The sequence below is a fragment of the Delphinapterus leucas genome, chromosome 18, assembly GCF_059928025.1.
Source record: "Delphinapterus leucas isolate spDelLeu-1000000601 "Yukka" chromosome 18, BTC_Dleu_Yukka2, whole genome shotgun sequence".
Taxonomy (NCBI): domain Eukaryota; kingdom Metazoa; phylum Chordata; class Mammalia; order Artiodactyla; family Monodontidae; genus Delphinapterus; species Delphinapterus leucas.
The window spans coordinates 3433539-3461151 of NC_143146.1; the positions used below are offsets into that span (position 1 = coordinate 3433539).

Here is a 27613-nt window from a genome sequence, read left to right on the forward strand (position 1 = left end):
GTCAGTTACTCCCAACTCCCCCTCCCCAGGGCATCCATCCACACAGTGTGCTTTCCGGTAAGGAGCGTGAAGTTCAGGCTCTGCAACAAATTGATTTTCTTCATCAGCTCATTGGGAAACTAAAATGATAGAAAAGCTATTATTCCATGTATTTCATGGAGATTGGGCCTCAGCGTGGAAGCACCGATGGGGGTGAGCTTGGAGTTAAGGGGTGTAAGACGTCCAGAAAAGCTAGTACCGCGTGTGGATAAAGACCCTCCCCTTCTTCTAGCCTTTCTGTGGAGAAACTGCACCCTTAGTACGTGGACTTTGTGGCTATTTGTAGCTTATGTCACTTTAAGGACTTGACATGGGTTTAGGTCTACCTTCAGAACGTAAGCTCGGTTTTACTTAATTTTTCTGAGATACGTAAAAAAGGGATGGCCTGCATGAAGTGTCTTAAAGAAGCTCATCCATTCAGACAAGAGAAAAATGACGATCCCATCCTAATTATTTATTTCTACTGTATTAGTAGTTGTTCCTTCTTGTAGGGGTTGCTATTACTTTGTCCAGACCGGAAGTGTGAAATTTGCATTTTCTCTGTCCAGTGTATATTTTAGGAAACACGCTTATGCTCGTGGGTCTCTTCAAGTCATTCTTCAGAATTTGATGTGTAAGGAATCAGAGCAGGAAGGGGTGGATGGCGGGAGGCTGCGTGTTCACGTTGGGGGGAGGTTTGTGACCAACACCCAGGGTCTCAGCGGGGACACACGGCCGGGGGGGCTGTGCTTCCCCCTCTGTGTCTGCCACTCTCGCCCTACAAGCAGATTGCTAGCATAGACTTGTAAATAACTTGATTCACGCGTAGTCTTGTCAGATCTGTGCAAAATGTGTGAAGTATGGGCAAGTCAAATAAGGCTCCAATTCAAGCTTATCTCCAAAGAATGACAATGGCTAAATATTAATCTTTCTTTATGTGAGCCTATTGAAACAACCAATTTGTAAATATAGTGAAAGTTACAATGAATGGGCAAGTTTATTCTGCTGCTTCTGTTTCGGTCACTTTGAAGCCTACGCCCCCATTCGTGTTCAGTTCGATACAACGAGTAAATTTTGCAGAATGGCCGGCTGCCCTCTAAGGAGAATGGAGAAAATAAGTTATTTTATGTTAATTCATAGAGACCGAGTGTCACAGAATCATAACGCTGCTAAATGTGAAAAGGCGGAAGTGATCTCTCCGGACAGGACATCCCTGTCTGCGTGATGCTTTTCTGGAGGGGAGGGGCCTGTGTGTGTGATGTATTGGGCGTCGTTGTGGTCTATCAAGTGGTCCTCTGCTCAGTCTGGAGTTTGTGTTTTTGATTCCTAAAGAGGTGGTTGGGAAGGCATGTCTTCTCTAAATCCATTCTTAAAAGTCATAGAGAGGGCTTCCCTGGTGGCGCAGTGGTTGAGAGTCCGCCTGCCGATGCAGGGGACACGGGTTCGTGCCCCGGTCCGGGAAGATCCCACATGCCGTGGAGCGGCTGGGCCCGTGAGCCATGACCGCTGAGCCTGCGCGTCCGGAGCCTGTACTCCGCAACGGGAGGGGCCACAACAGTGAGAGGCCCGCGTGCCGCAGGAAAAAAAAAAAAAAAAAAAAGTCATAGACAAACCCTGCCCAGCTTTTGGAGCCCGGGAAGGTTTTCGTGTCAATCAGTAAGAAATGCCGTCTTTACACCGGATGGATGGATCGTTTCCCACCTTTCCAAGCCTTCAGCAGTTTGGGAAGCTGACTTTATGTCGCTGGGTATTTTGGTCCTGCCCTCTGCCTTCTCCCTGGAAAAGAGGGAAGGATGAGACGGGTTTGTGATCAGGGGTGTCCCAGCAGCGTCCCCCTGTGTGTCACCGTCTGGACAGGACTGGGTGCCCTCCAGCCCCGGGCATGAAGGCTTCCCACCTGGGGGCAGCGGCAGGCACCTCCCTGCTCCGTGTCTGACAGCTGGTGGCCCTGGGCACTCCAGGAGGGGGCTGGGGGCCAAAGTTTCCAACCACAGGTTTCTGCGGATCTCCCGATGCCACGTTGAAAGTCCCGGGTCTGAGGCCCCTGGTGTGCAGGGTCCCTCCCAGCAAACGAGCAAGTAGAATGTCTAGGTTGGGCTCTGACAAGTCTGCACAAGTTCTCTTCAGCAGGTGTACCCAGCTGAGGCTCAAGTTGTGAAGGACATTAAAAACATTTCAGCATTTGGGCGGAACGAGCGTGCAGGGCGGCTTCACCTGGCTGGTCTGGGCACTGCCTGCCGGGGAAGCTGGGGGTGGTCTGCAGCCTGGGGCACCGAGGCCTGGGTCCCCCTGGCCCTGCTTTCCTGGGAAGGCGTGGCTGTCGGCGGCTGCTGTCTTACTTTACTTTTTAGCAAATGCACTTCATAAAGATGGTCTGTAACTTCGCACGTTCCACTCTTCATTCCTGAAATTTCAATCAGGGGTACTCCTTTTGGATGTAAATCACTCTCTTCGGCCACAGAGGAATTTACAGAGGAATTTAAATGTCTCTCTGCATTATGGGACACCGCCGTGTGTGACCCCCGAGAGAACTGAGGTCCTGTGCCCCGAGGCCCCGCCTAGTTGGGGCCCCGCCGGCCGCTGGCATCTTGCTCGCGGGCCCTGCGATGCGGAGAGGGATGTGTGCGTTCTCTGGTGATGCAGAGACACGCGCGGCCTGTGCACGAGGCGTGCAGAAAGCACCCAGGCAGGGTGCTCTGGGCAGGGTCTGAGAACTGTTAGCTTTAAATGGCCCTGAGTTACCCCCCCAAAAAAAAACACACAATTCTGCTTCTGTTCCGCTTCTAGCCAATGAAAACAAGTTTATTCACTTCCCCCCCCCCCAAGAGCTCTTCGCCCTGGTGTTTGTGCATTCATGGCTTGTTTACTTACTGCTTGAAGTTGCAATTGCTGGTGACGTCATTCATGGGTGTAGTTTTGAATGGAGGAGACGCCGTGACGGCAGATGGATGTACTCAGATTCCCAGTGCACAGGGCTGCCAGGCCTGGGGCTTTGTCATTCCCAGCGCAGCGTGTGGTTACCCGTGTACATCGTTGAAAGGGGCGGGAAGAAGGCAGAAGGACCCGGCCCCAAGGTGCACATCCTGCCAGCAGCACGTGCTTACTGTGTGTGGAAAAAACTATTTTTGTGTGTGTATGTATGCTTTTCCTGTTTGTACTACTTAGTCATATACTGTATGCATAAAACCTCTTTTGGTAGTTTCCCCATGCCCAGTGAGAAACCTAGGGCAGAAGAATAATGTCCCCATTTTCCTAACAGGGAACAGCCTGGTGGGTGCTGCCTGCTGGGCCTGGGGACCCCGACTCAGGTGAGGCCAGTGGCTCTCCACACTCGCATGTCCTTGAGCCGTGGGGACGGTTGCCCTGAGTCCCTCCTGAGCTCCCAGCAAGGCTCCTGAGGTGGCCGGTGGTAGGAATGGGTGTCCACCTGTGCCAGGGCAAAGGACACGGCCCTCAGCCTCCTCATTGCTGGGAGATCCTGCATCTCAATGTAAAGGCCAGGTGTACGTCTGCACAAGGTGTGTTCTTTCCCCCGAGCCAGGACGCTGGCGTCCGTATCAGTGAGGTGTCATCCATGGGAGGGAATGTACTCGCAGTCTGGAGGCGGAGGCTGCTCAGGCCCTGTGGGTCTGTGCCCAGCAAGACAGCTCGGGGCACTGGCTGGGCTGGTGGTGGGTCACAATATGTTTCCCCCCATTTTTTCTAATCCTTTCTTTTTTCTTCTTTTTCTGTGATGACAGACAAGCACTTCACAAATCCCGTTTTCAGAACATTTCCAAATTATTGGATTATCATTATGTATAAACCAGAGTAAATTTCAGATTCCTGAAGGTGTACCTTTTTAGCTGTACTCATAGGTACGTTTCCTATTAGTGATATTCTAGAGGTAATTTGAGTTACATTTGGCATAATTTCAGACTTCCAGAAAACGCTTATTTCAGTCTCAATAATAAAAACAAAAAAGGTATCAAATCATAAAACGAAGAAAACCCAGTAGCAACTCTTAAATATTTAAATATTCGAAGGAAAGAACGGTTCATTTGAAATGATACCTAACAGGATATCTGGGGTTGGATATATTTTGAACAAACTGTTATTCTACATTCCCTTAAATTTATAGCAAAACTTTAATATTTAGGTTTGAGAACCTCAGACAGACACAATATAAACATTTTTATAGTGTACAAAAATATACCCCTGAGGGAGAATTACACCGTTCATAGGATATTTGCAATTTTAACGCAAGTTCCGTCACTTGGCCCAAATGTTGTTTCAGAGCGTAGGAACATAATGCTTATAGTCGCATTCTCAAATGACTCAAGCAAGAGAAGAGATTTGGGCCCTTTCTGAATTGCAGATCTATCATATATAAATTTACTTATTATGTTCAAGTTGAAAGAGTAGTACTGTAGGATATATTTAGTAATAATGAGATTTATTCGGTACTATGGTATTATGCATGGAATATCAAGTGGAAGAGTAAGGGAAACTAATTCCTAAAGTGTGTGCTAGCTTCATAAATGATTTTATGACTTGCTTCCTCCTCCGTAGGGTCTGTAACAGGATAGCAGGCTTTTAAGTCAATGGGATTGCATCTCTGAAGCACGTAAGCCTGCCGATAATTTTCAGAGGGGGTATCAGTTCGTCTCCAGGTGTAACCCACAGATGGAAATGTGTGTTGTAACTTTCACAAATTTACCCTTCTTTCTCCTCCTTGTCTTCCTCGTGTCCTGGGACACAATGTCTCTGTCACCATCACTCACCTCCACTGTTAAAGTGAGAAACAGCCGTGTCCAAGTGAGTGAACGTGGCTGTGTTCCAATAAAACTTTATTTCCAGAAACAGGCAAGGACCCGATTTGGCCGTACTCTGCTGACCTCTCCCTTAGAAGGCCACTCTCGTGTGAGACGACAAAGGTTTTCTTTTCTCTTGGGCCTCAGACAGTCCTAAAGTTCTGTGCTCCTTTAAAAGATTTTATTCTGCTTTTCTGCCTATGAGACATGGCATGAACCACATGGGTTTTTCTTTCTCTTTAGCTCGTCAGAGCTTCATGAAGGACCTAACAGGCATGTGCTGTATGCTGGGGACCGAGGTGGTCCAGGCCCTTGACCAGCAGGAGAGATAGGTGCACGAAGCAGAAACGCACAGTTTGCAGGGTTCGGTGTCTTTGGGGAGTTGATAAACAGCTGATGGTACCGTGTAAAGGTTTAAACTCCAGGACCCAAATGGAAGTTCCAGACCTCCTCTCACTCCTTCCCGAGTCCTCCCGTCTTTTATTTGCAAAAATGGGGGCTGCATTGTCAGCCCCCAGGGCAGCAGTGAGGAAAGTTCTGGGAGAAGTTAAGGATCCTCCTTTCCTGCTGATCAGCTCCAAGGCAGCGGGCAAGTCACCAAGGCTCCCTCATCTGGTTTTTACCTAGAAAAGGTCTAACGTTTCATAATTTAAGAGAAGGGTCCACCAGCAATTTAAGGACATTTTTGCCTCTCGGGTGTTTGCGTTAGGGCATGATAATAGTTCTCCGATGATGCTAGAAAACTCTTAAAAGGGTAGCTTCCAGGATCCACACACCAGGCTTTTCAATAACAAACAGAAAAGGAATGGATACTTAAGTATTACAACATAAAGCTGGTGTAGGCTATTCACTATAAAGTTTATGCTGGTTGCTGTGGGTGAAACTTGGACAATGGGGGGAAATTTGAAGTGCGGTAACAGTCTAGGACACCTGATTGCTCTAGTCTTTGGTGATTAAGACAGGGTCTTATGTGAAGGATTAAACAAGAGCTAAAGAAAGAGAGATGCCTTTCATTAACCCCAGCCTCACGTGAGAACTTGGTTGTCTCATCCTGTTTCACGTTGTGTCATTAGCATCAAGTTGCAACTTGATGCTGGGAAATGACTTCAATAACAAGCATTCCGGATGAAATGATTTTAATTGTCAGTGGAAATGATGAGCTCAACTCCAAGAAGCTTCTAAATCTTTCACGAGTCGGGTTGGTGAAGTCAGTTACTGAGCCTGTTTGTCCTGGGAACCCTGTGCTTCCATATTTTCCTTTTAAGTTATTTTTTTTTTCCACTTGCAAAGTTCAAGTAACCGTTTTTCTTAGAATCCCTGGCTTGTTATCACACCCGACCTTACTTTCTTTTTGGTATATTCTAAGAGTGTTTTTGCTTCTAGTAAAGTGAGGAGATACTGAATTATCAGGTTGACTTTTCTAGGAATTTCTCATGTAACAGAAAAGTTTATTTTCTCCCGTCATTCTGTGTTTAACATAAAAAGTCTCAATGGACCTGAAGGACATGTTTGGGCTCACCATAGGGTTTATTTTTTTTTTTCAATCATAGTTGCTACTAGAAATATAAATTTTAATCTTAAGAAGTATAGTGTTTCATTTTTGTCATGCACATAAGTGTCTGCACTGGTCCTCATTCAGATCTGCCTGAAAATAGTAAGTCATTGGTACCTGCTACGTGGGTTTGCTGTCTGTTTTGTCCACTGCTGCTCACCCAAGGCCCATGAGACCAGGCCCCGTTCCCTCCTGCTGTGTCATGGAGCCCCACATGGGACTCTGTCTGCATCCAAACCCAAGTAATCATAAGAAATCATTAAAAAAAAGAGCCGTGAGTCAGAACATGCTCCCAGAATGCTGCTTGAGTTTATTTGCCTGAGCACGTTTACCCGATTTATTTCTAAAACCTTCTCGACCCGACACTCACTGCATTTTCCACTGAAGTGTTTGCGATCTTGGAGGCCAGCTCGGCGGTGGTGTGATGTGGCCGTGTTCTGACATCCGAGCCTTCCGTGGCTAGGGAGCTTCCCCACTGGGCTCAAGGACAGAGTTTTTCAGTGATTGTTTTCTTTTTCTTTCCTTTTTTTTTTTTTTTTTGTAAAATAGAGCAAATTGGAGGTGGGGCCTTTGTTGACAACACCCGTGCTCATTTGCATTCTGATTGGTCTTTTAAATGGAAGAGAAAGGGCAGAATTAGCGCTGGTCCGTAGGGAGTTAGGATAACTGCATAAGGGACTGTATCCCTCATATGAACGTCATTTGTCATATGTCACAGAGCGAAAAGGAAAAGGATAGCTGGGCTGCGTGACATGCCATATGGAACAACGTCAATCTTTGTGCTGAAAGTTTTTTTTTTTTTTTCAATCAAATAACTCTAGATTGATGCTTTCCATGAATGAGTTTCTTTATGAAGCAATGTCTAGGCTACAGAACAAGTACAGTGTGTAATTATACCACAAATGCAATGTGTATCAATAAATTTAAATTATTTTAGAAGCATTACATCTAGGAGCAGATTCAGAACTGGTGCATGTTACTCTGTAATTTTCACCAGCAACACATGGTTCTGGCCTTTATTTCTTCTTTGTGTCGCCCCTGTACCCTCACAGTTCAGAGAACGTCTCCCATCTTAATGATATTCACCGTGGAGGAATTGTGAAATTGATCACTGGTTCTTTGCCTCTAGTAGAATTAACATAGGTCATAAAATAAATAAAATTTTGCTGGAACCTCATTGTTACGAAGCACACATATTTAACAGTTGAGTGTGATGGGCTAGCAGTGTTGGAAGATTTTTTTTTCTAGTTGGCTGAAGCAGACTAATTTTCAGTGGGAGGGGTAATTTAACTTACTTTAGAAGTAACTAAATAAAAGGCAAAAGTGGGCTCACATTCCCAGGTCCCCGCTCCTGCCTCCGTCCCCTTCTTCCTAGGATGCGGGATGGAGCGACAGCAGTGAGAGGCGGCTCGTGGCAGGCGGGTCTGGCTTTGCTGGCTGGCTGCTCGCCTGGCCGCAGAGAGTCTGCTTGCTTGACGCACTTGAGCCCCGAATCCCAGGCATCTTCCCCGAGTGGCCCCCTCCCGGTGATCCTAGGTCCGGATTCTTGCTGGGGTGCGTGCAGGAGGATCTCCCCGCGAGTTGGGGGTGAACCCAAGAGGTTTCAGTGGCAGGTGACTTGGGTGGCATGGACTGAAGTTCGGAGGCTCTCTGCCTCGAGGTGTCTGTGCAAGGCCACTGTTATATGACCCAGTAGGAGACAGATTGCATCCACGTTGGGTCGATGTGTTGGCTCCAGGGCACATCTATACGCTTAGATATGTGAAGCACGGCACAGCTCTCGCCCAGACATCTGTCTCTGAGCTGGTGGCCGTCCTCTTTCTGGTCTCCTTGGCCTGAGGCTGCTCACGTCCTTCCCACGTGCCGTGAATGAATCCCCCTCCCTGTGATGGTACCTGTGCGTGCGTGCACGTGCGCGCGTGCTCAGCCTCCCTCCCCAGTCATCCGTGGCTCTCCCTGGCCATGTGTGGGACCACATCCCTGGCCCTTCCCTTCTGTGGAAGCCTGGGGCTGCTCGGCCCACGGCTCAGCATCTTAGGGGACCATGTTCCTTACTGTCCCCACATCAAGTTGACTCACTGGGTGGCCGACAGCCCGAATCTCTCTTGTGCCCTTGGAAGAGCTTTCATCTCCCTTTGCTGGTAACTGCAGCCGAGCATCCTTCAGAATGCAGGTGTTTGCAGAGGGCAGCACACCTTTGAAAGAGTTGCTTCCTTCCCTGCCCAGAAAACAGCTGTCATGTGACTCCCATTCTCTACCTCATCATTCTCCCGTGTGCCTCACAGAGGCCCTGCACCGGAGCAGAATTGGAAGTAATGTTGAAAGGTCATTGTGTGAATAAATGCATGAATTATTTCCTTGCTTCTTAGCAGCTCTTTTCTTTCATAATGCTAGTGCTTAGAAATTAAGGTTTTGACAATTGTGTTGTTTGTACTTCAAAAAAATGAAGTTACACATTCAACTTGATTAGAGCTCATGACGGTCTAATGATAATTATTTCATAGCAATAAAGCATCCTTAAAAACACAGCAAAAATGTCCATGGCCCTATGAGTTTGCAGTAAAGGAATGTAAGTTTTTCAGCAATAATTAACTCTGTGTGTTTGAGTTTGAGGGATTAAAGAATTTACTTGCTTAGCTGTTTTCAAGGTAATGGGGTTTTAGCGTTAACAGGAGACAATTAGGTACATTTAGCTAATCGTTAGTGTAAAAATAAAATAAACTCTGAATAGAAACCTTCTGAAAGTGGACCCACAGGGTAGTACTACCTCTAGGGTGGCCGTCAGATTCTTTTCACAGTCAGGGCCTGAGTGACAAAATGCAAACTCATTTAGGGTGAGACTGAAGTCCAGGTGGATTTTAGCAAATGCTGTATTTATTAAGGGACACTAACCTTCAGGTTCTCACCAGAGTCTCTTAGGACACCAGAAATCACAATAATGAATAAAATAGCTGGAGACACATCTTCCCTTCGGAGGAACTTTGGGACCCTGTTCTCCATTAAGTTTCATGTGCTGAACAGTTTACTTGTTACGTTTCTTAAAGGACGTAAGCTTTTTTAAAAATAATGAAGTGGCACTGCCTCAAAATGTCACATTGTAGGGAACTTCTGAAAACGTCATGAAAAGATACAGTATTTATGTTGCGTGTAGACAGCACGTGTCTACACAGGCTCTTGTTTGGGTTCTGCTGGGCTACAGAGCAGGTGCTTACCCTTGGCTGTGGGATACTGGAAGTTTCTCTCTTGCTGGGATTAGTCCTCTGAACTCAAGATGAACAGAAAAGAAGTAGACACACAATAAAAGCAAATCCAGGAGTGTGGTGAGCGCCGAGCGCAGAATTCTGAGTGATATTAGAGGAATATTCAGAGGTGCAGGTTAAGCAAAGGAAGACACTGCTCTGTTTACGGTGGGGCGTGACCCACCGGGCACGCATGTGACCAAGTAGTTACCAGCATGGGGAGTGATGAACAACTTGGCATTTTTGTTTAAAAGCCAAGAGGCTTAAAAAGAAAAAAAAGGCAGTATGCTGTGAAATGTCAGTCAGTCTCTCCAGTTGGTGTGTCCTCTAAAGGGACAAACACATCCAGTAAAAATATGCTGAAAACATTGGGGACTGGGAAAAAGTTAAGGAAGTTTGATCTTTCAGCCCAGAAAGAGGGGAGCACTTGAAGCTGGTGAGGGTCCTGCTGGCTCCGCCCAAGGGCAGAGGAAGCGGGTGTGTAACGGGGGCTTATTTTTGAATCTTGGGTCGTTTTAGCAACAGGATAGAGTACCCAGTGGGAAGGGTTTTCCGAGGGCAGAAGTGTGAACGTATTACTTCTCCCACTTTCTTACCGCGACCCACATTGGCATTATCCGTGTAGCTGAGAACACGCGGTGACACGTGGCGTGGTTTTCATCCTCTCCGCAGCCCTGTGAGGAAAGCAGTGGTTTCTCCCCCTCTGTCCGCACGAAGAACTGAGACCTGGGCATTTAAGGGGCCGTTGCCAGGTCGCTCAGCCCCTCTCCCAAGGGTAGAATCATGAATGGTTTTCTTGCATTGAAAATGTGAACCTCACTTTATGGATCTCCCAACTCACTGTAAACCCAGTCGCCCTGCTCCTGGGGAAACCGAAGGGGAGTTTACCCATTGAACTTGTCTCTGGAAAACGGAATGAGGAAAAGTTTGTTTCCCAAAGTGGATCATTTCCTGAAAGTGACACAGATGGTAAAGGAGGGTTGAGAGGGGCCTCGTCTCCCGCAGTAGGATGGCTCTGTGTGCACAGCGGCCCCGCTGACTTCTTTTCTTCCTCTTTCAGAGTGAAGATCTGCCTGGCTTTATCCCCGTGACGACACACATCAGAGAAAAACATGAACAGAAGATGCTCAGCATTTTTTTAAAATCTGAAGCTGCTCAGTTTCCTTTTGAATCTGAGCGATTACCACGTGTGGACGCCTCTGGATTAGACGTGGAACCGTCTCTATCCCTCGTTCCCACAGGGGGCATTCATCCTTGTGCTGGTCGTGTTGTGTTTTGTTTTTCGACAAAATTAGCGGAAGGAGTGATTCACGAGAAAATTGGACGTTTTCATCGGCCTTTTCCGTTGTGGCCAGTGTCTTAATTTCTCCTTAATTTTCATTTTGGCAAAGCAGATATATCCCTCAGCATGCTAGGAGATTCTACCAATTCGCATTAAAGTGGTAAAATCTGGTATTTACTGGCATCCTCTCAAAACTACCACCGTCCTACCTCAGTTCCAGGTGAAGCCAGATCGGTGTGGTCAGGGGCCGGCAGGACGTCTGGGTACCTAGAGTCCCAGCGCGGTCATCTGCCTCATCGAACAGGCCCGGTACACAGCTGCTTGTCAGACTCCAACCCAGGTACCTGCGTGTTTACTCACAGACAGAGCCCAGCGTGGGACTGACGTTTCCCAACGGAGATGAAATTTGAGATTGGACTTTGAAGATGGATGGATAAATAATAATTATTATATGTAACTGAAGCAACCTACTTTGGAAAACCATCAGCTGTACTGGGGGATGGGGGGGTGGGAGGGGCGGGGTCTGGGAAGGGGGTGAGTATCTCTTTTTACCTTTAACAGACTTGTTTAATCTTCTCTCTGTAGATGTTTATGTAGGTACTTCAAATTGCAAACGCCTTTGATCCTATTTACAAGCTCAAACGTCTCTGCTATCCTTAATCCTGAGCTTGCATTTCTCTAACCAAAAATTCACGTAGGCATGCTAGCGGTTCAAGGCTGGTCAAGGGTTTGGCAGATTTCTTTTAAAATGTATTATCTTTACTATGATGCTATTGTGTCTGGCAACGAGGCTGCCCTCAACAACAGCCAGCCACACACACACACACACACACACACACACACACAAAGGAACTGATAAAAGAGGCATTCTGGCCCCTATGTTATTAATAGACAAGGAAGAAGAAAAACAATCTTACAGTACATGTCACTTGTGAAAAAAGTTCCCGACAAGGCTACCCCTATTGCACATGTTTTCAGTGTGCTGAAAGTATCGGTGTGGTGGTAGTTACCGCGGGTGTTGGGGAGAAACGCTGCCCTTGACCTGCGGGATGTCACGGCATCTCTCTGCTGCCTTGACACGTCGGGGGAGCTCTAGAGCCCCCCTCCCGTGTCTGGGTCCCCAGTGCCTCTTCTCTGAGAGTCCTGTAGAGGTTACATGAATTCATTGGAGATACGAGTTGGGGTTTTTTTTTGGGGGGGGGTGGGAGAAAAATATATATAAATATATAGATAGATATCACTATAGAATAATGCATTCATAAAATGAGGCTTTTCTAGAGGAAGACCAAAAAATTCAATGTCTTAAACATGTATTTAATTGCAATGCAAAAGTCTTTCTCCTGCCATGCTGACCTTTTAGAACAGAGGATTGTACCGCAAGACAAAGTTGAATGTAAAGTGATCGCCCTGAGCATTTTCCAAGTTTCACTTTTCTAGAGAATCACACAGCACAACAGCGCGTAAACTATACCACGTTAGTTTGATGGTCATTTTCAGTGTGTAATATAGAGAGACTTTATTAAAATGTATAAAATGTCCTAAAGTTTTGGTTTAGTTTTGGGACTCGGGATGGATGGAGTTGCTATGGAAACCACCCCCACACACAACCCCCCCGTAGATAGGACTGAACGTGGGCGCTGCTGATCGCAGTGTCTGACTCGTATTTAAGTAGCTCTCCCCATCCTTCACTTGGTCCTGCCACCCTTCCCATGGTTCATGTTCCTCCTGCAACTTTAAACAAGCGAAGTAAAAAGTTGATAATATACTAAATTTTCTTCTGTACATTTCAAAAAAAAAAAGGCATATGCAATATTTACATTTTTAATTTAGTTTACAGAATGGAACCAAAATGTATAAATGTTATGTTTGTTAAAACTTCACAATGTATATTGGGTCTTTGTACATTTTGCCTGACTTACCTTAAATTTAAAATATTTTTTGCTATATAAACTTTAACAGTTATTAAACAGTGTTTTCTTTTGGGGTACGTATTGTTTCTGGAGATCAAGATGTTAAATATATTTCTTGCTATTGTGATATGACAAAAGACTGACCTTCTCTTGCTGTCTTCCACTGTCCTTGCTGTATATAAGGGCCTATATGGCACTGCTGGAAACCAGACTCAATGGAACTAGACTAGTGCATTGTATTTAGTCTGTAATGATCATGGATGCTCTCCTTAATAGCCATATGCAATACAATAAAATACATTATTTATGAAATGAAGAAAGCCTGGAGAATGCTTTTTCCTGTGTGGATAATGAATTTGACATCAAGCCACTCTTCTGGCGTTTGGGGTCGTTAAGTAAATATTTGGTTCTTTAAAAACACTTTGTGACTGTGTGACCTATTCACTTAATATTTGTATTCTGGAAACCAGAAAATACCCCACACATCACAACATTTATGAAAAGTCGATGTGTTAATTAAAAAAAGAATATTTTACTCACTTCAGCAAACGTAGAATCATTGCCTGTGTGCTGGATGCTGTTCTCAGTCCTGCACAGATACTCACTCCTTCATCGTCCCTCACACCCTTCGGTGGTGGCATTCGCCATCCCATTTTGTAGATGAGGAGACTGAGGCACACAATGGTTAAAGGACTCGCCGGAGGGCACAGGGCTCACTAGCAGCGGAACCAGGACTCAGACGCAGAAGCACAGCCCCGGAACCTGTGCCTGTGTGCTTGCTGCCATCCTGCTTCCGAGACACAGGCACGGGACAGATGACATCCAGAGCATGTGGCAGTCAGGTCAGCAGAGCCAAGAGGTGCAGTTCGGGAGGTGGAAGATACGAAAATGGTGTCTGTTGGTTTTCATCAAGGATGGTTTCACCTCCTTGTTAGAAGTCGTTTTTCTGTACCTCCGCTTTACCTGGGCATCATAGTAATGCAATAACATGGGTGTCATCTCTTTTGAACAAATAAAATCAGAGCGATGGGGAAGGTGATTTTTTTTTTTTTTTTTTTTTTTTTGCGGTACGCGGGCCTCTCACTGCTGTAGCCTCTCCCGTTGCGGAGCACAGGCTCCGGACACGCAGGCTCAGCGGCCCTGGCTCGCGGGCCCAGCCGCTCCGCGGCATGTGGGATCCTCCCGGACCGGGGCACGAACCCGCGTCCCCTGCATCGACAGGCGGACTCCCAACCACTGCGCCACCAGGGAAGCCCCGGGAAGGTGATTTTTAAATGATGGAGTTTAAGTCACAGACTGGCGTGCATTGTGTGGCATCTGGGAACTTGTCGGTGACGTGCGGCCCGTTGGTGCCCTGACTGATTGTTCCTGGGGGCTCCTGTTCGGCACCGGGAAGAAGGCATGATCTGCAGGGTTTCAAATCCCTGAAATCTGCTATTTTAGTGACGAGAGGGCTGTCATTCTAAGGGAGTCGTACAAGGCAGGAATTGGCGAGTGTATTTACCCAGAAAAGTTGATTGTAAATAAAGAAGCGAAGAGTTGTTTCAAAGTCCCGTAGATGCTGGAACTATTCACCAGAAACCAACTTATAAACTTGGAGGAGAATGCTAGGTTCCAGGGCATCCCGCACTGAAGGCTCAAGGGCCCCCCTGCACTGTTTTGGGAGAGTTTGACTCTGACCCATTAGTGGTCAGCTTGGAAGATGCACATTGACTCCTGGTGATCTAGTGATGCTGTTACCATCTTCAAGGGTCCGGCAGGATCATAGCTAGTCCGTCTTGAAGCCCCTGAGTCCCAGGTTAAAGATCACTTGGCAAGTTTGCAGGCTACTTGGGCAGGCGGTTCATTCCTCTTTGTGGCCAAACCCTGAGCTATACCAGTGTTCGACTTCTTTGTCATTTCCGCTCTTCAGTGCCACCAGTTGAAAGACAAAGGGGGTCGTTGCTTCTTTAGATCTTGATGACGCTGTTTCCATTGCCCTACATTTAAGATAGCGCATGTGATGAGTCAGGGTGATTCAGAATTGCCGGGCCGTGTATTTTCTTCATCCGCTGATATAACTGCTGTTAGCACGTTATTGTGATCTTGGTTAGTATGACCATCAGTGATGTCTGCTATGCACGGCCACGCTGTGTCCAAAAAAAGTGAAACACACAAGAGTCACGGTCCTTTTGTCCTCACACGGAATGAACGCTTCCGGGTGTGCTGAGGAGGGGAGATGGGCACCTCCTGTTACAATAATCGAAGGTGAGGTTTTAATGAAGTTGCCGTCTCACTGGCAGTGTTTTTCACAGGCCACCTACCTTCACCACCCAGCGAGGCCAGAGGATGCCCAGAAGTGGTCATGCCCACAGCGACTTTGCAAGATTAGAGATTCGGTTCATAACTGTGTCCTGCGGGGTGTGCAGAAACAGGTTTTTCCCTAAAAAAGCGAGGGAGGCCAGTTAATTTGCGAGGGCACCGGACGACAAACCCCAGGGAAGGGTCTGTCTTTGCAAAGTTCTTTAATCCTTGTGGATGTGGTCATGCCCCTCTCAGACTCCTTGTGAGGGAGGAAGGGAAGCCCTGGGCTAAGACCCAGACGGGCCCTCCCTGCAGGACCCCGTGGTAACAGGACCCTCTCGTGAACGAGCTCCTGTCCCGCAAGAAGCACCTGCTGGCAGAGTTCGGGAGATGCCGCCTGGCCGTTTCCCTCCATCCTCTTTTCCCATCAGGGAGCTGAGCCCTGGTGGCGTTTATCCCAAACACCAAAGCCAGCCCGGGCTCTTCCTCTTCCTCTGGACCATGGCCCTCCCTGGGAAGGGAGGGAGGAGAAGGGACGACCCCTCCCCCACCTCGCCGCACCCCCCCCCCCCACCGCCCCTGCCCAGCAGCCCTCCTGCTGCCCATTCCCAGCCCTAACGAGGCCCCAGCAGCCGCCAAGCTTTCCAGGATCTGCTGGAGATGTCAGCTCCTCCCTGGCAGGCAGCCAAAGTTTTGTTTACTGCTCTCAAAGCAAACCCGTGCTGCTTCCTCCCGTCCGGTCTATTTTTTGAAAACACTCAGCTCTTGGCTCACAGACATCGCTTCCTGCTTTCATCTGCTGGGCCTGGACCAAGGACGTCCGGCCAGTGGCCAGAGCAGCCCTCCAAGGTCAGGACCACTGGTCCTGCAGAAACACAGAGGCCCGGGGAATCCTCTTCTTCTCACTCCCCTCCGAGTTACTTACCAAGCTGACCTTTGAAGACTCACGTGAAGGGGAGTGTATCCAGCTTGGGCCACGGAATGTAAAGTTGATAATACATCTGTCTCCGGCTCAGCCGTGCCCTCAGCCACCTTGATTTTTTGCCAGATGGCAGCCCCCGGGGTGGTCCTCCAGTGCTTGCCTAAATTCTGGAGTCGTGCTGCCAACGGCCCCTTTCTGGCCTCCTCCAAAGGGTAACTGAACACGGCAGGAAGCTTTTCATCACATACGTTTCCAGTAGGAAGCGAAGCTGTTCCACTGCAAGGATAGTGAGTAAAACCCCTCCCTCCGCTTAGCCTTCCTCTGCACAGACTCCCATCAGCCGAAGGGATGTTGTTTCCCTTCCACGTGTTCTCCTGACTACCTGGAGGCATCCAGGTGTGGCTGAAAATATGCTCAATCCCGGAGTAAATATCTACACCTGAGGGCAGTGAACAGCTGTGCAAGACAGCTGGGCAGGGCACCGATGCTCGCAGTAACCTGAGCTATTTACCTGGTGACTCAGGAGGGATGCAGGGGCCAGGTGGCTGGCTTGTTGCAAAGGATGCCGGGGTGCTGATTCCCTAAGTTCTCTGGAAAGAGGGTTTCACGCGTCCTCATTCTTTCTGGACTTCACGGGTTCATTACCCTGCTCGCTAAGCTCGTATCTTGGGGAAGAAAATAAGACTTTTCCTTACATTCCTTTGCATTCAAGACCTGCTAGAAAGGTGAGACTTGTAGTGATTGAAAGGCACCGAAATGAACACGTAATGAACATGTAAGGAAGTTGAAAGCATAGGTTGAAATGGTTTCTGTGTCATTTTCTAGAAAATAACTTCTCATCTTTGTTCGTTGCTATAGACGGGATGTGTGTGTCTCTTCCAGATTCCTTTGTTGAAACCTACGTCCCTGGGTGATGGTGTTGGGAAGCGGGGCCTTTGGGAGGTGAGGGGGTCATGGGTGGGATTAGGGCCCTTATGAAAGAGGCCTGAGATGGCCCCCTTCCACCACGTGGGTACAATGAGGAGTCTGCAACCCAGAAGAGGCCCTCACCAGACCCTGCCCAGGCTGGCACGTGGACCTCGGAATTCCAGCTTCCAAAACTATGCAAAATAGGTTTCTCCTGTGTTTAAGCTGCTCAGTTTACGGTAATTTTGTTACAGTAGCCCAAACGGACTGAGACTTTTGCAAAGTACCCACCCACCTAGGATGTGAAAATGGCTAAAAGGATGCTATACAATTCAAAGTCAAAGCCAGGAGACGGCAAAGAATGATGCACTTGCTTTTCTCAGTCTCTGGCGCTTGGACATTGCAGGGAGCTGTCTCGGGGCCCAGGATAGAGACCAAAGCCTGGGTCCGAGTCTCGCTCGGCACTGGACGAATGACTTGGAGCCCTTCGGCAGCCACGGGTAGAGGGGAGAGCTCCCAGCCCTGCGGTGCCCTCAACATGGCGAACAAGCATGAAGGCTCTCCAGAGAGTGAGCGAAGCCTCGGGCCAGGAAGTGTTAAAGCCACATGGGCCACTCCTGTGACACCAGCCACCTGCCCTGCTTTGCTTTGGTTTTGTATTTTTTTAATTTTTCTTTTATACTGGAGTATACTTGTTTAACAATGTTGTGTTAGTTTCAGGTATGCAGCAAAGTGATTCAGTTACACATACACATGTATCTATCCTTTTTCAAATTCTTTTCCCATTTAGGTTATTACAGAGGATTGAGCAGAGCTCCCTGTGCTGTACGGCAGGTCCTTGTCGGTTACCTATTTTAACTAATCCCACTTTGTTTTGATTTATATAATCAGCGGATAAGGATAGAATCCTTTATAGGAAAAACAGGATCCCATGATTTCCTTCATAACGTGACGCCCATAAATCCACTCCCAGGACACACAGCTATCCTTTGCTGATCACGTCTTTTTTGCTGCTACAGATGCTTCCCAGCCAGACCACGTGCCCCCCAGTTACTGCCCGTGGCACGTGCTTCTTCTGGAACCTCGTCTGTGACTACTTCCCCTGGGCTTTCTTCCGTAGTATCATTGCTCTGTGGTCCAGGGCTGCTCTTAGCCAAGGGCCCTCCTGCAGTTTGAGGATGGAATCCCCACTTGCCTTTGACAAAGGGAAACACTGACCAGCAGATTGAGTATAAAAAGCAGAGGATCCTCTTGTACTGAAGTCTTTGCTGAGTTATTCAAGAAACGACTTCTCCAGACCTAAAGAGAGGATCTGGAGTGAATATGGAATCAGCTGTCCTGGAAAAATCTGAGGCTAAAATAAGTACCATTTGATAAAATAATTGAACAACGTTCTTGGGTTTGATGTCCCAAGGCGTGGTGTTAGGTAGTCGGCAGAGAAACTGGTTCCTTATATTACAGGATAATCTATTTCATGTCGTGTAATATACCACCGTAGCCACAAAACTTTTGAGCGAAGCTATAGGTTAAATAAATTTAAAATGATAAAACAGATTATGTGATTTAATGTTACAGTGTCTTCAATCATTTTCTCTTCTCTTATCACGTATAAAAAAAAAACACAATTAACAGAGAATGAAAAGGAGGCAGGATTAACTAGGCTTCGGGGAAAGAGATTCTCCTGTGTGACACTGAGCAAACTCTTCTGCCTCTCTGGGCCTCATTTTCCTTACACGTGAATTATCTCAAAGGGGACTGAATTAGATTCATTCAGCAAATACCTCTACTAATCACCTACCTTGTGTCAGGCACAGGTCCTTCATAAAAGTTCATTAATTTTATAATAAGTGACAAGCACGAAAATAAATCATATAAGAAACTCTGAAGATCCTTCCCCCAATTCCCTAAACGACATTCTACACGACAGACCATCGTATCAAGTGGCAACTCATTCGGCCTTATCAGGAGTTGAAAATGACCCATTGCCAAGACTTCACGCTCCGAAGTTCCCTGCCTGACGACAGACGCCACCGTAGCGCCGTTTTTCTTTGTCTCCTTCCTCTTCCCCAAGCTTCAGGCATAAATTTACTGCAAAAACGCTCCCACGTATGTCCCTCTCCGGCCCCGCCCTGCATCTCACCCCTGAGATGTGACCCCCGTCTCATCAGGAAAAGGAGTCTGTTTCTCCGCTCCTGAGTCAGGCCGGCCGTGACCTGCTGTGTCCAGGAGGATGCTGGCACAAGTGACAGGGACCGAACCTGGTCGTCCCCAAGGTTGGCAGCTTCCGCTTGCCCCACTGGAGCCTGGGGCTCGCCGTGGAGCAAGCCCAGGCTGGTCTGTTGGCTGACGGGGGACCACACACAGCAGATACCCGTCAGGCCGGTTGTCCCAAAGCCTTCTGAGAGCCCAGGCTAGAGGAGAAGTCACCCAGCTGACTCAAAGATTCCCAGCCCACCCTTCGGAGCAAAGGGGAAGGTCTGTCTGCCACTGGGCTTCCCTGCTTGTTCGGTGACAGGAAGATCTCCTCTTGAATGTGCCCCCCTTCCCCCCGTGCTGTCCATGGTTATGACACTGTCCCTCGCTTTTCTCTACGTCCCCAGCCCATCCTCCCTGCCGCCCCGTGGTCTCAGGTGCACATTTATCCTGAAGCAGGTGGGCAAGCATAAACAGAGTCAGGAGATCAGTCCAGAAAGGCCTGACAGTTTTCACCTTCCTGGCCCAGAGGACCCTGTGGTCAGGGCCTTCCCGACCTCGGGCTACGAGGACACCCCACATCAAATCTGCACTTTCTAATCCCGGCTCGGGTCTGTAACTGACAGCTCCCCGCCCCTCCCGCTCTCCAGGATGCTGGCTGCCTGGGTTTCTCCCTCCCTTTCCCCCCGTCCAGCCAGCCCCAGGGATCCTGGTTCTGCATGGGGGCGGGGGGGGGGGGGCGACGGAGTGTCTACCACGCAAAGCCCCCTCCCTCCCCTCCTTCTGCCTCATTCTCATCAGCCAACTGTACAACCAGCACTTGATCCCATCCTGCTCTGGGACATGGGCATCATTCCTGCTTGAGTCTCTGTCTGTCTAATCCGTGTGGGCGGGCTGGTGCCAAACCAGCTGGTGAGAAACTCAGTGGCCCCCCCTTGGGCCTCATATGAAGAACAAAGACCAGCAGACGCCAGTCGCTGAGATCCCAGTTCTGCTTTGAAGAGTTGAGGAGAGCGTTCGAGGGAGAAACTGTCAGTTATAGCTTCGAAGGAAGGCAGGGAGACAGACAGTCTCCATGTTTTCCAGGTAGAGAAGGGACGACCCGCAGTGGCTCCGGCGCCCCCTGCCAGCAGGTGCCACGGGTGCTGACAACCTCCCGGCCACCAGAGCCGTACGTCACGGCTCCTCCGAGAGGCCTCCGCGGGGCGGTCGTGGGCCAGACCCTGTGGTCTCATTTCATCCTCAGAGCACCTCCCCCTGGAACACGAGGGGATGCTGGCAGGGGAGCCTCGCGTACCGTGGCCTCAGGAGGGGGGGCCAAGGGCTCACGCCCAGTCTGTCTGGCTTCACGCCTCCGCACGGCGTCCACCCTCCCCCGGGGCTCTGGTCGCCCAACTGTCCTTCTCCTCCAGCCCTTCCTGCGTCCTCTGCCCTCTGACCCTCATCGAGCCCCGCTTTGCTTCTGTAACCTCCCGGCTCGGCGTTTCCTTCCTCCGCGACCTCCTTCTTGGTGTCTGCTCCCATCTCTCAGTCCCAGAAGCCACGGTCTCGCATTGACAGTGGCCTGCAGGATGCCTTCACCTGGTTTTCCTGATGGCATCGTCAATCCAGCAGGTCCAAAAACGGACCATTGTCTTCCCTGAAAACCAGTTCCACTTCCTGACCACGTTCTCTGAGTCAGTGAGGCTGAAACTTACTTCCGACAGCCCCCTGGGCCCTCCCCACATCCAGCCAGTTTCTGTCTTCGGGGCCTCACTCAGCTCCACCCCTGCTTCGCCGTCCCCGCTGATAGGATGCTGCGTCTTGCGCCAGCTCCTCTGGACTCCGCCCGTCCAGCCCGCCTCTGTGGCGTCACAGATTCGGCGTTCTGACGCTCAGCTCAGGTCACATCACTGCTCAGCGCACAAAACCTCGACAGATCTCCCTCTTGTTACCCAGCAAGGTCTAAACTCTGGTCTTCAGGGTTCCGGGCCCTTACGACTCAGCCCCATCTCCAGCGACTCATCTGGGCGTCCCCGGTGCCGTGTGGTCCAGGGGCGGCGGGAAGGAATCAGGAGCCCTCCCTACACATTTACGCCCCCCTGTCTTTGTGGATGCTGTTTCCTTCTGTCCCCTAAGTTGGCCTGGTAAAAGCCTAGCCATGCTCGAAGGCCTTTCGCCACTGTTGCCTCCTCCCGGAAGACTTCCCTGATTCCCTCAAACGTACGACGGACCCATAGCACGGAGGTGGCTGCGGCGGCTCATGCTTGCCCCTGAGTTGAGGTACCTGGTCACCCCTCTAGTAAAGTGTATGTTCTCCGAGGGTAGGGATGGACGAATGTCCAGCCTACCCCGAACCTGGACTTTCACGGATGTAAATGTTTAGAACATTGACTCAAAATGAGAGTATGGTGGTAGCTGTGGTTTTATAACTCGGGGATAGTCCTTTTAGCGGCGTGAACATACTCCGGAAGAGTGGACGGGGGAGGTAAGCTCCGCGGGTGCTGGGGCGCGAACGGCTTGATGGGGGATTAACCCTAGTGACGGGCTGGCCTCTCCCTGGTCAAAGTGTTCGCCCCACTGCTACTGGATCTCAAAGAATGTCAAAGTTTGGGTCTTCAAAATCATTTGTGGACTGGCGGGTTGGTGTGAAAAGGCCGTTCTGTAGGGAGCTACCTTTGGATTTTGATAAATGACTTTTGTGGTCAGGTCAGCTTAGCCAGCTACACTCTGCTCTCTATATTTTGACAGGTCTGTTCTTGAATGATAGGATTATGTGTAACTCGGATAAACATATCATAAGTGTGTATCGCTTCTTTTATTTGGACTCTCAGATTAAATAAATCTATTCATAGAAGAATCCTAGCTGTATCTTTAGAAGATCTAACCAGTTGGTATTGGCATTTTGAGAAACCCTCTCCCCAAATTCTTTCATTCATTGAAAATTATGTTAAACCCCATAATATGCACAGTCTTTTTTTTTTTTTTTTTTTTTTTTTTGCAGTACGCGGGCCTCTCACTGTTGTGGCCTGTCCCGTTGCGGAGCACAGGCTCCGGACGCGCAGGCTCAGCGGCCACGGCTCACGGGCCCAGCCGCTCCGCGGCACGTGGGATCCTCCCAGACCGGGGCACGAACCCGCGTCCCCTGCATCGGCAGGCGGACCCTCAACCACTGCGCCACCAGGGAAGCCCTGCACAGTCATTTTTTTATGATGTGGAGACATGACGAGGAATAAAATAACAATTTGAGTCGTGGCGGGGGTGTGAGGCGGCGGGTAGCGGAGTCCAGCTTTCCCTCCCTGAGGCCAAGGTATCTTAATGGAAAAGGACATCATCCCCCAGACCCACATTTCTTACCCCATCAGCAGCAAATACAAAGATTTCCTTACTCCAGTGAGCTGCATGTTTCACACTCTTATGCTATATTTAAAGTTTGAAATCCCGACTTGGCGTCAGAAAGGCAAACACACAAACAAGGCGACACAAGGAGATTTGTTTTAATTCACACTTCCTCCCTCTGCCTCCAACTTCCTTGTACTTTTGCCCCAACTCTCTCTCTCTCCATCTTTCTCTCCGTCTCTCTCCCTCCATCTTTCTCTCCATCTCTCTCTCTCCATCTTTCTCTCCGTCTCTCTCCTCTCTCTCTCCATCTTTCTCTCCGTCTCTCTCTCTCCATCTTTCTCTCCGTCTCTCTCTCCGTCTCTCCCTCCATCTTTCTCTCTCCTCTCTCTCTCTCCCTCTCTCCAGTTTCCAGCTCTCTCTCTTCCTGCAGACATTCCAATCATGCAGACTTGACCTAATGCTGCCTGGGACCCCCTGACCCAACTCTTGCCCGGCCGACACCTCTCCACGTGGTCCTCAGAAGAGCCCACTCCCCAACCTGGGCCCTGGTTTCCTTCCGGACTGACCCCCCAGCTTCTCTCTCGCTGCCTTTCAGTTCATTCCTCATTAGGAAGCACTGTGACCCTGTTAAGAAAATAGGTCAGATGTGTCCCCACTTGACTCGGGGGAAAAGTCTGTGTCCTGAAAACCTTCCTGGCTCCATTCCCAGCTCTGCTTCCCCAGGCCACGCCACACGGCATCTCCCAAAGTCACCAGGCGGGGCCTGGTGCCCAGCGAGTGCCCCCGTGCTCACCACGACGGGCAGCCCCCTGTGCTCCAGAACCTTCTGTCCCCCCTGGTCCTCTGTCTGAGGGGCGTCCTGAGCTGTGTTCCCCATGTTCCCTCTGGTCCTCAGCCGCCCTGAGTCCCAGATGCCCCAGTGCAGCTCACTCTCCAGGCTCCCTGCTCACCTCCTACTTCCCCGCTGGGCTTCCTGGAGTTGCCTCCCGGATAAAGGAATTGAACCCAAATCCTTGAGGGGGCTGGTTATTTTCACAGTCAGTACTTCCCTGGCTACTATTTAAAATGAAAACTCTAGCCTTGCCTCCATACTTCCTATCCGCTTTCCTATCTGTTGCTTTTTCATGCTTGTCCCTCTGTCGTTCCATTTGCTGACCCTGTGTGTTGTCCGTCTTTCCTGCCAGAATGTAAGTGACCTGGGCGGTGAGGTCTGCTTTGCTCACTCCTGCTATCCAGACCCTATAAGAAGAGTCCCCTCCACACAGTAGGCATTCGATAAATCCTTTGTGAATCTTCTGTCCTGACAAAGTGGGACATTTCAAACAGGTGTAACGTTACAGGCTCTTGGAGTTGGAAGAAGCCTCAGATGGGCTTGAGTCCTAGCTCTCAGTACGGAAACCCTGGGATGAACTTCCCGACTGGCAATCCATCACTTCCGTCCCCTTGAGTTATTCTTGGGTTGGGGACTTGCAACTTCGCACCGCTGTTCCTCTGCTAGAGATCCCCTGCTTCATTCCACAGACATTTCTAAGAGAACGTTGAGGCCCCGACGGACCTTATGCCAGAAGGAGGCTGGTCCCCCTGCAGCTCCAGGGGGGCTGTCTTCTCGTTGCTGGGTGGTTTGGGACCCCAGATGGCATGTGAGGGAGGCTTAGGGCTTATGGAAGGGTTTCCCCAGCACCGCTGAGAACCTTCTGGAAGCAGCTCACTCAGTGAATGTAGGTAAGTTCTCAGGCAATCAGCCCAGGACTCCAAGAGGTGCCAGCCCGGGACGGAGCTAATGCGGGATGAACAAGCAGAAGAATGCAGACCTAGGCTGATGGCAGGGGAGGGGGCAACACAGGACTCCCAGCCCCTCCAGCCCTGAAGCAGGCCCTGCCTCTGGCCCTGCCTCTGGCTCCGGAGGAGCCGCTGCATTTCCTTATTAATTAAACCAGTTTGGTACAGGATTTCTGCCACCCTAACTGGTGCCCTCTTACTACGCAGGGGCGGGGTGGAGGTGAGCGTGTGGTATATACTGTAGACATACTTCCAAGGAATACGTCAACGGTGATGGAATTTCTGCTGCTACAGCTCACGTTTGGTGTGGAGGCCACCTTTCCGTGGCACCCCTAAACCCTCATTGCGATGAATCCTGACCTTCTCTGATCTCTTTTGAATTTTATAAATGAACGCTAAGTAGGGAAATAGAGAGAGTAGCTTTATTTTATTTTCAGTAAATCAACTGGATTTCCTTATGTATACTGCTATCTACTTCCACGTGTTAGATACATTTTGGAATAATCTTCTCTTTGCCATAGAAACAGAGTTGCCTTTGTGACAGATGACCAATTAGTCCTACATTTGGCATTGTTGAGTTTAAATCACCCGACGCCTGATTTTATAGGGAACAAAGTTCTCTAAAATCACAAAGAAATACGTAAGCTTATCATAATCCAAGAAGTTCATGGATACAGTCCAAATTATAATTCAGAACTGAAAAGGATGTATTAGGCTGAGCTATCTAAAACCTAAGGCAGTACTATGACTTAATTTTATTATCCTGGTGACAGATATATGAACCACATGTATCTAACTAGAAAATCCTGGCATTACCGTATATCTGAAGCAGCACTGTGAATCTTCAATTTAAAAAAAAAAAAGATATTCGAAGGTGCACGTCGGGACACAGAGCCTGAGATTGGAGCAGGCGGATGGAAGCTGAGCTCTGCGGAACAATTCTGCATGTTGAGGGTTCAGGTTCCCGTGGTTTTAAACGTTGAGCCACTGTGATTCCCTCAAAATATATGATCTAAAACAAGTCAGCTTATTCTTAAAATGTGAGTTGTTTGCACGTTTTTCCAAACACTGCTGGAATAGGAAACAAGAAAAAGAAAGGAATAGGCTTGTGAATAGGCGGTGTTTTTCCAAACACTGCTGGAATAGGAAACAAGAAAAAGAAAGGAATAGGCTCATGAAAAGAAAAGAAAGGAATGGGCTGATGGGGAGGAGAGAGATGGAGGCCCTTCCAGCAATTTCTCCTACAGCCCAGCTCCCTTAAATTGCACAGCACAGTCATCTTTGGGGGAAGTGACGGGTGACTTTTTAAAGGCCTTATTGGAGTGTGTGTTCTCTAGCACGGTACCAGCCAGGGAGGACAGGGTCCCTTGCAGGCTCGGAGAGATTTAATCCCGGAACCCTGCACGAGGGAGCCTGGGGCCAGGGCAGAGCCGGAGGAGTGAAGGGCCTTTGCAGAGCCCAGCCAGCCTGCAGGCATTCCAGATCCAGGGAAAACACTTTAATTAACATGTAAAACAGCAGTGGGAAGAAAAGGCAGGTTAATTTCCAAACCACATCACTCTGGGCAGCATTCAGGTTGTGCAACCCGGGGACCCTTCCAGGGGTTGCTGTTAAAGGCACAGAGGTGCTTTTGTGAGTCTGTGAGCCGCTTCTGCGATGCTCAGAGCCCTTTGATCTGCTCCCTGCCGTGGCATTCCTCTTCTTATGCTTAACAGCATTGCCTTTGACGGGCAGGCTGTTGTTTTTAATCTGCAATGCACCCTCCCCTCGGTGAGGCCATCAGAAGGGCCTCCCAGTGGCTCTGGGCGATTGTTTGGGACCAGCCTGAAAGCAGCGTTGATGGGGGGGAGAGCGGCTGCCTTTCTTTCTCTTTCCTGCTGCTTCCTATTCGCTGCTGCTGGCTACCTTTGGAACGTGTGAAGCAGGTCGTCTTTCTGGGCTCAGGAGACCCTACTTGCCTGGGGTGAGACTGTAGCTTCTTTCCTGGGCTGAGGTCTGCAGCCCCGACCTGGGCAGAGTGTATCACAACCTCCCTGGGCTGAGCAGACCCTGGTCCCTCCGAGGTGAGGCGCCTGAAGAAGCAGGGCTGACGAGTCTTCCCTGGGTTGAACTGAAACAGCTTCCTTCCGTGCTGGACCGATTAACCCAATTAAAGAACACGCGCAAAGCACGGAGCAGACCTCCCTGTGCTATGCGGCTGCTTCCCACTAGCTATCTATTTTACATGTGGGAGTGTATGTGTGTCCACGCCACTCTCTCACTTCGTCCCAGCTCACCCTTCCCCTTCCCCGTGTCCTCAAGTCCATTCTCTACGTCTGCGTCTTTATTCCTTTCCTGCCCCTAGGTTCTTCATGACCATTTTTGGTTTGGTTTTTAGATTCCATATATACGCGTTAGCATACGGTATTTGTTTTTCCCTTTCTGACTTACTTCACTCTGCATGACAGACTCTAGGTCCATCCACCTCACTACAAATAACTCAATTTTGTTTCTTTTTATGGCTGAGTAATGTTCCATTGTATATATAGCCACATCTAGAGGGGTGGGGTAGGGAGGGTGAGAGGGAGACGTGGGAGGGAAGGGATATGGGGATATATGTATACGAATAGCAGAAACTAAATGTTTACAGCATTGTAAAGCAATTCTACTCCAATACAGATGTTTAAAAATAAAGAAATAAATAGATACATCAAAAAACACACAAAAGAACATGTGCACCTAAGACTTGCCGACCTGTGAACGCGTGTGCCCTCTGACTCTGCCCTCTCCCTGGCGTGTCTGCAGGCTACCCTCCCCCTAGGCTCCCTGGAGAGAAGCCACAAGCCTTAAGAGTGACGCCCCGTTCCTACCTGTCATTAACCAGTAAAACACCCAATCCCGCCCAATGGACAGCATGCATCTCCAAAATTAGATAAGGACGTCTTCTTGGGTCGCGGACATCTTTAAGAATGAAAACTGTCCCCAGGGAGAAAGGCAGACTTGCACACGTATGCAAAATCTGCCCCCGTTGTCACAGCTTTTCACATGCCCCCTTCTAACCCAGTTACGCTGTCTCCTGCACATTCTGCCCCGCTGTCCCATTTCCACTGTTACTGCTGCCTTTGGCAACTCCGCCCGCCACCTGCCTCTCGCCTGGATTGTGACTCTCACCCTCCAGCCTTGGCACTGGTTTCTTTTCCATCCGCGGTGCTGGCAGGTGTCTTGCCGTGTGCCCGGGGCTTCCCGATGGCCTTCACGATGAAGCCCAATCACCAGCTTGGCCTCACGGTCCCAGGAGTTCCTCCCTTGCTCTGGGGATGCCAAATGGCCCGGGTTTTCCTGCACTTGGTCATTCTGTCCTCCTGCTTCTCCTCCTGCTACATCCTGTTGCCTCTTTGTGAGTCGCCTCCTCCAACTGGGTAGCTCCTATTGGTCT

The 27613-nt window shown here is 49.2% G+C and overlaps 1 protein-coding gene across 1 annotated transcript in view; it reads left to right on the top strand.

The window, feature by feature from the left end:
* The window catches only part of IRS2 (insulin receptor substrate 2), a 30063-nt gene extending 16949 nt beyond the window's left edge, over window positions 1-13114 (top strand). The window contains exon 2 of the mRNA XM_022576776.3: window positions 10663-13114. Coding sequence (XP_022432484.2) covers window positions 10663-10667 — 5 coding nt within the window. The 3' untranslated portion in view covers window positions 10668-13114. The remainder of the gene's footprint in view (window positions 1-10662) is intronic.
* The last annotated feature ends 14499 nt before the right edge of the window (window positions 13115-27613 follow it).